We start from the raw sequence: 12,393 nt of genomic DNA on the forward strand, positions 1-12,393 counted from the left end.
GTGTGTGTGTGTTTGTGTGTGTGTGTGTGTGTGTGTGTGTGCTTTGTTAAGAACTGATTCATTGATAAGCCTCCGCTAAGTAGCCGTGAGTAATTCAGCCAATCAGTGATCATTAATCCCCAAGACCAATGGATTTAGTCTTGTTTTTACTTTTTTTTTTTACACCCTGAAACCCCTCCCCCAAAAACCCTGAAACCCCTCCCCCAAAACTGCTGCTGCTGCTCAACAGAAGTTGAGCAGGAAAACGTCATTTATAGATGAGTATCATATCTATATGTGTTGACATGAGACAATATATCATTTTAGATTATCATGGTAAAGAATCTGTGATGACTTTTCCTTGTTTTAAAGGCTGTGACATTGATGGATATTAATAGAAAACTTAGACACTAAGGAAAAAACTTAGATTTTCAGGATAAAACGTGTTAAGGGAAAAACATGGACATTAAGAGGACGAACATGGAAGTGAGGGGAAGTTAACGGGAAACAAGGAATTTAAGGAGAAACATAGAAAGGAAAAACAAAGGATATAGAATAAAAATTGTTTAATAATAATAGTCCAAAACTAGTTACAGTTACTAGTTACTTTGGAAAAAAGTAACTCAGATAGTAACTCAGTTACTTAAACCAAAAAGTAATGCGTTACTGAGAAAGTAACTTTTTAGTTACTGTAAAACGTTTTTCCAATGCTACCATTAAATAAAGGTTGATTGATTGAGTTCCCCTCTAGCCGTCATTTCAGCTCTATACTGATGTTTCCACTACATATCTGAGGGGAAAAAACACGTGCTTTTATTTTTCCATTGGACTGATATAGCCTGATATTGCTTAAAGAGATCCAAATAAACAATTAAACATACTGTGCTATTGTTTTATGAAGTTGTGCCTGGCTATGGGTCCGTCTTTCGAACTCCAAGCGCTGCCGCTTGGGTGGAGTGTGCGTGTGTGTGTGTGTGTGTGTGTGTGTGCTCGTTGCTGTGACTCTCATTAGCTACCTTAGCTGCTAACTTTGTCGAAGCATGCCGCTTCTCCAGGTGCTTCAGCAGATTGCTGTTGCTGTTGTTCGCCGTAGAAAGTATTTAAGTAAATGTTGTTTCTTCCTCTGCTCTCCAGTTGAAAATAATGTGAAAACCTCCACGAGGAGAAACTTGTCTTCCCCTTCTCACTCGCCATCATGCCGTGCCCTGACCTGTCCAGTCCTCTTCATGGCGCATGTTTGATTACGTGTGGGACGCTAGAGGGCGACAAGTGCTTTGTTTTTCAATTCAATTCAACTTTATTGATTGCTAAAATGTTCGCTAAATTACTTTTTAAAAATTGTAATTTATTGATTGAATGTATTTTTTTTTTATCCTCTATATATAATATTGAATGATTATCAATGCAGCAGCATCACAGTAAACGCTGAACGAGTCACTTAATAGACAGTGACAACGTAGTCGTTCAGAGAACACAGAGGAATAAATCTCTCTGCCTAATGACGAGCGCGGAACAAAAAAAAACCCTGATGTCGCTGGAGATTACAATTAAGTGCTGAACGTTTACGTCTCGGCTGAAGGATGAAGGTTTCTCACGCTTGCAGTGGAGTCCGTGCCAGACGGATCAGAGTCTGACTGTGATCAGAGTGAAGAGAGCAGCGGGGGAAAGACGAAACCAAGAGACGCACAGTCCAAAATGTCATCTAACTCATCGTGGCTCTGTATCTTATCAATATTTAATTCCTGTCATTCAAAAAAACATCTGGCAAACATCTGGAGCTGTAACAGCTCTAACAGTCGTCTCCTGTAACAAACCAACCATATTTGAGTCTTTATAAGAACACGTTTAAACTCATCTGAGACGTTTTTCACAGCCGCCGCCCAAACCCTCGTCCACTGATCAGGTCGTAAACGGAGATCGTTCACTAATGATCGTCATAAAATACGCTGAGTGAGCGAAGGAAGTATATATGTGGAGGCCGATGGAGATTCATTCACTCATAAAGAACAGAATCCGAGGCTAAATCACGATAAATAATGAAAAATAGTGACATTATGAGGCTACATCATGATATCTCAAGCATTAACAGCACAGAAATGAGAAAAAAGATGAATTAAAGCTACTAATGTTACAGAAAACATCATTTACGTCTGTGTTTCACACTTTTAAAAAAACAAAAAAACACCACCACAACATTAATTGTGACGAGTAAATTTGTGTTTAATGAAGCTAAAGTTAATAAAGTTTATAAAGCTTATATAATATTTATTTTTTTTGTCTGAGGACCACAAATGAATCTCCTGTGCTCCATTTGTGGGTCCCAACCCAGTGTTTGGGAAACTTACGTCACCAAAAACTTTTGTTATGTTACTAACATCGTCAAAAATTGTTGTTAAAATACAAAAATCATAACAAATCCAGTGTTAGGGGGCAGAGCTTTAACCACAAAGGGGGCGGGTCTATTTAGGCAAAGTCATAGATAATATGAAGAATAAAAAATAACAAAAATAATACTGATACAAAGAGGCCAAATCGCAATAAAATATAACTATAATATCAACGTTGCAAGATGATCATAATATCTGAAGAATTAACGGCTTTTGCTACTAATGTTCCAAAAAGAAAAATCTGAGTTTCCCACTTTTTTACGAACTATCGTGACCAGAAAAACACGATATTAAGCGTGACAAGGGCAAATTTGAGCATCACATCGTGTCAAATTTACCGAAAATCTTGAACTTGAAATTTACCATAAATATGATAAAATTCTGCTACAACATAAATATTTATGCGTAAAAGTGCAATTTTGTCTATTTCACGTGTTGTTTTAATCAATAAGTATAATATTTAATGATATATAATGAAACTAAATAGTGTCTGAAATGACGTTTTCGTAATACGTAAAGAGTCCAAACCTGGTTCATTGTCTCTTTCCCCGTTCTCTCTCTCTCTCTCTCTCACTGTGGCATGAGTGAGAGAAATTCTTCTTAATCCCGTCTAATCTCCATCGTTACTCCGGGGTCGGCTGTGATTGACAGCCCGCGGACACGTCCAAGGTTGAAGCTAACGTTTGAGGCTTAGTCGAGACACTGAGGGGACAAAGCGGGGACGTCCCACGGTGCCTCGGGCTGCGGACGTACGTGATACCGCGGAAGCGTTTGACCCTTGATCGTCAAAACATCAGTCATCAACTCTGATGGAGGAAATCTGAGAGAAGAAAACAAGAGCTTTGGTTTCTTTCTTTCTTTGACTGAGACGATAATTACAGAGAGAACCATTACAACGTGGACGACACACACACACAAACACACACACACGTTTGTGGCGGATACACCAGTAGGACGACCGCTAATCCCGCAATCTGTGTAATGACAACCTGATACCCCCAGGAGGCCCCGGCGAGCACACACCTCTCTTTATTCCACTCGAGCCTCACAAAGACTGAACATGAACGAGTCAGCGGCAGCAGCTGCGTCTCAATCCAGAGAAAAACCTCACAATCTGTGGCGTAAACCTGGGATTAAAGCAAAGATAAAGTGTTTAATCTGCATTTATTCCAGTCAAATTACTCTAGGCAATCGGGTGTAACTACAGTTGTATGACAAAATCGTGATCATCAATCATTACCGTTTTTTCTTCTTTACGACACAAATTCAAATTCAGAAACCACAGAATCTGTGGAATATACATAAAAAAATACCTTAAACATGAGATTAAACAGGTTTTTTAACCAAAGAAAATGTGTTTAATCTGCATTTAATCCAATTGGCTCTGATTGGTACTGGTGTGTAAGTTCTATATAATGTACGACTCGTCAGTTTTACCTCTTGCAGTCCGTCAACAACCAAAAAAACAAATTTTCTGTCGTGTGTATTGTATCACATTTCATCTTTAGCAAATAAAAGCAGTATAAAATATAGCAGAATATTGAACTTCTGGATATTTAGATTTTTGATTATTTTTGACGATTTACTCTCAGGTTGAAAAGTTATAAACCTGTAGTAACGTACGCCGATGACGCTTTTGAGGAAGAAACAAGACAGAAAACTGAAAAAAGGACGTAATGTCATCATTTTAAGTCAAAATCTGTGCAAATGAAGCAAGAATGTGCAAATTTTTTATAGATTTTTTTATTTATAGCCAGATTTTTGTCACTGCGGTTCTTTCCTCTCTCTGATCGTCTGCCTGACGCACGACCCAAAAAAGTCCCCGCCCGTCCCCCGTGTGGACGAACACAGGTGAAGTATTGAAGGCGTCCGCGGCCTGACAGTGATACTGAACTGTGAGCCATTAGCGGCTGCAGGGACGCGACCATCCGGCCCTCGGAGCCTAATCTGTCTCCGCTAAAAGCCTCACAAATGCAACCTTATACTGCACCTGTGGGAATAATGTGTGCCACCAATCACTCTCCCCGGGAACAAATACCTGGCATATCTCTCTCTCCCCCCCCCCCCCCCCCCCCCCCCCCCACACACACACACACACACTTCTTCTCCCATCCACTCAGTTTACAGTAAACACCAGGCAGAAAATCTTCAGGCTCCATTTTTCCCAGAGTCACAGATTCATGCTGTCATATCAGGCTAATGAAAACTCACTCTGCTCCTAAAGAGGCTAAAGAGGCACATGCTAACCAGGGGATTAGCCCCGCGACGCTGGGGGACTTTAATTTCAGCAGCAGCGTAAATTATCGCCGCTGAGCGCTCACATTGATATATGGCTTAGTGCCGACTTGCGTGTGGTTTCTGCCGGCGTGGGTGGATGTGTTTCGGGGGGGGGGGGGAGGGGGGGGAATCAGCGTAGTTTCACATGAGCCTAAGGATGATTGTGAGTGACGTGGTGAAGTCCTGTGAACAAAAACCAGAAGAGCCGAAGCCTGAGACTGAGTCACCTGCAGTCACAGAGTCAATTATCCCAGGTTTTTATTGAGGATCCTCTGCCGTCGTTAGTGTTTGGAGGATCTCTGCGTCTTCAGAGAACTCCCCAAACAAATCGACAAATCAATGAGTAACTGTCTGCACACTCCACCGCCAGCTGCTTCTGTGGCGAACCGCCGCTGCTCCTGGGTGTGTGAATATTAAAAGGCCGCAGAGGAGCCCTCCCGCTGAGGGGGGGGGGGGGGGGGGGTGCGTACTCAGCGGATTTCCACCACATAAATAAATCATTACAGAAGGTCAAGACGAGAGATCACATGATGTTGTAGTGTTTCAAGCCACGGCGAGCACCGGCCGTGCATCTCAATGCGCGGAAACAACCATCGACTCATTCATGACTTCTGTCATCTCATGTTTTCATGCAAACAAAACAGTCAATGGGTTTATAATACTTTGTAATAGTGTTATTATTGTTTTAAATGTAGCATCTTTCATGGATAAAATGCAGCTCAAAGTTCATTTTAAAATGTAATTTAACACAGAAATGCACTTATATGAATACTTAAATACTGTAGATCGCTGAGGAAATGGTAAACAAAGTGCTTGAAACCAGGGGTTGAAATCACTTTGTTTGTGTAATAAACCTCCTTAAAACCCAAGAAATTATGATATAAGAGTCTTTGAAGACATAAGGTTTTGCAAACTGACTCCACTTTGTCTCAAAAGTGGAAATTCCATCCCGTAAATTCTATCTTGGTTTTGTCTCACATCTCCCTTCTCCTCGTCTTCCAGGTTCTACCGGGGCGATTATCACATCGACGTCTGCATCAACGACTACCTGGACGTGTACTGTCCGCACTACATCGGCCCGGTTGCCGACGACAGGGCTGAGCGCTACGTCCTCTACATGGTCAACTATGACGGCTACAGCTCCTGCGATCACACGGCCAAGGGCTTCAAACGCTGGGAGTGCAACCGGCCTCTGTCGCCGAACGGGCCACTGAAGTTCTCGGAGAAGTTCCAGCTCTTCACTCCCTTCTCCCTGGGCTTTGAGTTCCGTCCCGGCAGAGAGTACTATTATATCTGTGAGTATCTGCAATACTGATTGTCCCGGCTGAAATGTGTCCATAATGTTTCACTGAAGGTCTGAAACATGGCTTCTTCAAAGTCAAAGTTCTTGATTGACCTCTTGAGCAACCTGTGAGTCTCCAGCATCCAATGTTGCCAGCGTGCATTTCTACATATACATGTGAACTGATGTTTTATTAACCAGAATTACATTATTTATTTACATGTCTGCAGACGTGCATGTCAATGTGACCGTGAATGTGAATGAATGAATGTGGTTTTTAGGTTTAAGCAAAAAAAACAACAACCCAACAACACATGGTTGAGGCTAGGAGAAGATCATCGCATCTTTCAACTTTCCTCCCCGTAAAAACATCTAAACGTCCTCGTAAAACAATAACGTCATCTGCAAATAGCACAATCTGTAGAATAAACACCATAACTTGAAACTTGAAAATGTCCTCATAACACCGTAACATCATCTGCATAAAGACACCAAAATGTCCTCATAATACTGTAACATCCTCTCCATAAAGACACACTGAAATATAATATTATTATAATATAATAGCTAACTTTATATGTATAAAAACACAATGAAATGTCCTCATGACACCGTAACATCATCTGCATAAAAAGACACCAGAATGTCCTTATAAATCATCATTTAAATCTGGTACAAATCTTCTGTCATTGGTTTTAGTTTGGTCTCACACTGTGACCTTGTTGCTCAGTGAATGTCTTGTCAACACTATCAGACGTCTCTAATGGCGTGAATCTTCCCCTAAAATACTGCTGTATTTGTCACTTACGAAATGCTGACACAACACAAATGAAAAAAAAAGCCAAATCATCACATTCAAACGTTTGTGTCTGCACAGAATGTACAAATGTAACATTTCCCATGGTTTCCAGAAAAGTAAAACACTCACTCGTGTCAAACTTTCCCCCCAATTCTCAACCAAGAACATAATGTTTTGGTTAACAGCACGGAAACTGAGCGAGAGAGGGAGAGAGAGGTTCACAACAACACCAGGCTCTACCTGAGACTCACATCAGAAGGTTGATATCAGTTCCATCTCAGAGAAAGACAGCAGCCATGTTTGGGTTTTGTTTTTGCAAGCTCTTGGAAAAGAAGGGGGGGCTGAGCCAAAACATAAGCCAGAGGGAGCAAAACATCTCTACTGTCGAGGTCTCCTCTGAAGCTTTTTTCTGCTCCTGACTGGCTGAGCTCAGCTTCCTCCACCTCGTGAGAAGACTTGGGAAAACAAGCAGCTGGGAAGTCATGTTTTTATAAGTGAAGTCAGTGCCCTGCAGGGGCAGAAGAGAGGGACTAAATGAGATACAGTGAGCTCCATGGTAGATTTGAGGAATTTAGCCCACACTCGCGCTCACAGGGACTTCATAAGTCTTTTACCGGGAACCAATAATGAGAACGAGCAGGTGTCAGTGGAGGAGAAATACTTATACAATAAGATATCAGATCCGAGGGAAAACGTATTTTCTTTCCTTTGTGCAACTTTTCTGCCTCCAGACACAGAGCAGAGGTTTGGAAAATCAAAAACCATGAAGAGATCCAGCTGGACTGTTGTAGGTATCTCACTTTTGGTCACTGGTTTACCCAAGTGACCAATGATTACGAAACATATTTATCCTTTATTTGACACATGTTGGGGAAGCCCTTGGTCAAATGGAAAGGGAACTTGGCTCGCTGGTTTGAGTCCCCAACAGGTCAAGGACTGGGTTACCGCTGTGCAAGGCACCCAATCCCCCATTGGTCATTGTTGATTGGACATTCTTAATTTACCCTACTACTCCTAGTGCCAATCTCAATTCCGGCTAAGTGGGTGGATTGTGTCAGGAAGGGCACCCGATGCAAAAAATCTCATCCGATGTAGCGCCCCCTACAGAGGGAGAGGCCAAAAGAAAAAACAACAACAACAACAACATTTACTACATGTTACCATTAAACCGAAACAGGCAGGTTCAAGATGACCAACTTTTTGGTTATCTTTTTTTTAAATTGCTTAAAATGAAGTTGTAATTCATTTAACAAACATAGATCTTATGAAAATATTATTTTTACCAATTGGAGATTATAGTGTTGCAGAAATGCCAGTAAAAATACTAAGCACAAATTTGCTCTGATGATTTATTTCAAGTTGGGTCGTGATAGTTTGTCATCTTTAAAAACATGGGCCTCCATGTAGAAACCCTGGAAAGTACCGTTCTGAGGTAGTGATAGGTTGTGTAATATAGAGTTAGATCTAACAGAGTTTCACTAAAAGAATGTTGATAAAAGCAACTTCAAGTAGTTAAGAAGTCGGTTTGTCGTCCAAACTCCGTCTTTGCTCGACTGAGTTTCCGCCAAATGAGCATCTGGAATCCCAGAACTCATCAAAATTGTCCTCATGCATGATGAACAAAATCCAAAATTTGCAGTGTTTTGTGTTGTGGTCCATTTACCCTTCACCGCATTTGTTGGCGAGTCGTAGCATAAAATGTGAGTGTTCAGGGAAACTGTGGTTTACCGTTAGCCTTGCCAAGGGATCGTTGATGTTCTTACAACTCCTTGGATGGCGATTAAAAAAAGAAATAAAAAATCATAAATTGCATAAATCTGCTTTGTTTCTTGAGTTGGCACCGGCTTAGTGCAGAAGATGCTCGTGCTGACTTTGAAGATGATTGATCATCTAAAGATAGATAGAGAGGAGAACGCAGACAGACAGTCCATATGGCTGCGAGCGATGTCGGCCCATGTGGACTTTTTCTCACTGACTCAGATTCATGATTCATCCGTCAGATCATCGCTCACCGAGGACATTTTTTTTCCCCTTCTCTTCCTCTGAGAACATGGGACCTGAGCATGGTATGAAATAACAAAAGACACCTCAGGGAACATACCATGACCTTGTACTGAGAACATTTAACATAATACCACTATTTGTCCTCATTGTGTGCGGTCGTGTTGTGTTCAGGAAATATTCCCATGTGCCAATTTCAAGTTTGTTTGTTTTTTATAAAAGCCCCGTTGTTTGAGTATAAAGATAATGTACATTTATGTCTAGCTAAACCCATTATCAGTCATATGTCTTAAATATACTTGTTGTTATGTATCACAGTTTTCATGAGCTTTAATTTAGAGTTCATGCAGCGCTTTAATCTATCTGCCAAGAACCTCGCTAACATAAATGAAGATAGCTAACAGAAAACAATATATCTACTAGCTAGCTAACATAAAAATAATATGCTAACACAAAATAAGCTAGCGAACAAGACAAAATAATATATCTACTAACTAACATGAAAATAAGATGCAAATAAGCTAGCCATGAAAACATAATAATATATCTACTGGCTAGCTCACATAAAAATAAGATAGCTAACACAAAATAAACTAGCTAACTAACAGAAAAATAACATGGCTAACATGAAATAAGATAGCTAATATAATATGAGCTATCTAACACTTGCTAACTAACATAAAAATAAGATAACCAAATCTATCTTCTCAACACTTTTACCTCTACTTCTGTCTTTTCTTACATTTTTATTTCATTTTTGAAAGATTTAATGATAATAAAGTTTTTTGAGATTCTCTGGTTCTGAGCGTCATTTCAGCTCCTTCTCAGTATCTTCTGTCAGACGTTTCCTACAACAAACTTTAAACGCTGTGGAAAGAAAAATACCATATTTTATGAGTCATTTCACGTGACGCACACTTATTCATCTGATAGTAAGACGTTCATTCATGGAGATTAAACTGCTGAATGTGTCAGCACAGCTTTTGTGACTGAATATTTCTCTGCCCGCAGGTTTTGTATTTTTTAAAGGCAAGTGTTTATCTTCTTGTATCCGTGTTTTTGAGATTACGTCCAGAGCCTCGAGGTGTTCCAACTATCACACGACCCTCACCTCTCTTTGCTCTGACCGTTTCCTCCGCGTCTACTGAAAAAATGAATGTTTATTTTTATCCCGGACTCTCGACGTGAACTGTATATTGACGCAGTATAGAAAGTACAAGAAAAACAGATCTGTCCCGCGTCAGATCGAGCCGTGTTTTTCTTCCCATCGGCATCAGAAACTTCTGGCTGCATTACAATGAAGTGCCCGGTGTTTTATCAGCTGCTGGTATCAGTGTCGCGTTACGTGTTAACAGTGTCCTGCTTTATCGGAGCCCAACAATAGCTGATAGCTAATACCTGTGTCGTACACATAATACGGTTTGGGAATCTGTTAAGTGTCTACGTACATGACACAGAGGGGAGGATCATGTCGACCTGTCTCTGTGAAGACAGACGCTCCTTTGTCCCGCGCTGGGCTGATTGTCATTTGCTCCAGGCCGGGGGGAGGGGAGGATGGGGGCACGTCAAATAGATGACACCTGCACTTGGCTGCAGGCCGTCTGTCCGTCTGGGTGACAGACTGACAGATATTTCGGGGGAAATCTGTTACTTTATCCAGCTTGACAGACGCTGACTTTAAGCTAGGAAGGGATTTCAGGAACAATGGCATCAGAATTATAGAAGTTGACGAACAACACATTGAGTGGAAAAGGGAATTTAGCCCTAAAAGCCCTAAAATATCCATATTTGTTTGTTTATTTTTGGAAAAACTGGACCCAGAGTAACAGATCTAAAATGCCCACCCTTACATTGTTGTTGTGTAAACAACTAGTACGTAGTAGTTTTAGGTCGTCTTCAGTAGAACATGATGTAGTTTTTGTGAATAATGTTCTCGTTTAGGAGGAAAATACATGATAAAATACGAGCGTCGCAGAACGCCAATGTGGTGTCGTCCAAATGGTGAATCGTGTAGGTTCAGATTCTTAAGATTGTACTTGTACTATGTTATACTATCTATGTTTTGGTTTCGCACACATTTATTTATAGAGAAAGAAAATGTAAAAGTTCTATGTTTTCTCTCACTTTGTCCTTTTTCTCTTGTTTGTTGATGCAAATCAGTAAAATTATAAAAGTTAAAAAGAGACAGACAGACACCCAGGGGGCTCGGCCTGGTGTCGGATCAGTGGTCCCAGAAGGTGAAAGTTCACCGGGATGACGACGAGGTCTGTGCTGAAGAGCTTCTCGCGGCCTCGCAGCGCAGCATGTTTTTCTAATAGAGCCGCGGCAGAGCAGGGGGAAGCTTGAGCCTAATCTCAGGGGATAGAAATCCAATTTTCAGCGGAGACAGTTGAGAGTCTGGCTCTCCCCGCGTGAGAGGGATGACTGTCTCCCCTGTAAAACCCCTCGCTCTTCAAACACTCGGGTCCCCGCTCCAGAACAGCCAGCGCAGATTCACATTGATAATGACACGAACCCCCGCCAGCGCAGAGCTGCAGTTTGCCTTTATAGTCTCGCGCAGCTGAAGCAAAGACAAAGGGCTTTGTTCGCCAAGAGAAACCGATGAGCACAAGAAAAAACATCAGATCCCAGATTATTAATATCAATACGTGTCTGATTCGTCGCACAGATACGCTAAAGCCCCGGACTAACACGCCATCCCAGCCCCGCTTACCAACGCTGGCCTCACAGTAATCACTGCAGACCCCAAACATGCAACCAAGTCTGGGTCTCACTTTCAGAAGAGATTCTAATCTTCATGTGGCCTCCAAGTAAAATAAAAGTCAAATAAAAATCAATCAATAAGGATATTTGGCCAGATCGTCAGCCCAATCCACCCTTAGATTATTTGACCAAATGTTCCTGTCAATCCCAGAGACTGGGTCAGAACCTACAGCTGGGTCATGACGAGCAGTTCTTTTGACTGTAAGGAGTACGTCAACAAACCAAAACATATTTAATGTTTTGAAACACATTTCATCTTCTTTATCACATATTTGCAGTTAAGTCTTTCAGTTTGGGTGTTGAAATCTCCATCATTTTATGATTCATTTTCCAAATAAATTTACAGATGTTTTTTTTTTCTTTATAATTATAAAAACAACACATGTAATAAAATGAGGTTTTGGTTCATTTATTTAACATGAATCCCTTGGAAATGTCCTATTTATTAATTAATTTTATTTTAAAGTAATGGCACTAAAAAACGTTATTAACGTTATATTATGGACATATTTGCTTGTTTTTCATCTTCAAATACTCAGTTGCCATACAAATTGGAAACATAACATTAATGTCACTTATTAAGTTGGACTTTCAAATGTTAAATATCATGTTTGATATTTATTATTCAGCATTGAGAATACTGTGTTAGCCGATTAGCAGAAAACCCACAATAACCAATCAGAGTAAGCTGACTAGCAGGTTTTACCAACTGGATGTAGCATCTTTTAGCCTTTAGCAGTAGCCTCGTAGATTGACACAACAATAAACTTGTAATTGCAAATTTTACGTGCTCACACATGGTATGTTTTAGAGTTTGTTGTCAGCAACGGTTTCTTTTTTTGTGTGTGTTTTTCAGTGCTATATACAGACGGGAGCTGCTAGCAGCTAGCCGCCGCCATGTTTGT

At 40.7% G+C, this 12,393-nt stretch overlaps 1 protein-coding gene across 1 annotated transcript in view; it reads left to right on the plus strand.

Moving 5' to 3' along the window:
- LOC131446561 (ephrin-A5-like) overlaps window positions 1-12,393 on the plus strand; it is an 88,861-nt gene that overhangs the window by 67,961 nt on the left and 8,507 nt on the right. The window contains exon 2 of the mRNA XM_058617868.1: window positions 5,646-5,938. Coding sequence (XP_058473851.1) covers window positions 5,646-5,938 — 293 coding nt within the window. The remainder of the gene's footprint in view (window positions 1-5,645; window positions 5,939-12,393) is intronic.

The sequence above is a fragment of the Solea solea genome, chromosome 19 (assembly GCF_958295425.1).
Source record: "Solea solea chromosome 19, fSolSol10.1, whole genome shotgun sequence".
Taxonomy (NCBI): domain Eukaryota; kingdom Metazoa; phylum Chordata; class Actinopteri; order Pleuronectiformes; family Soleidae; genus Solea; species Solea solea.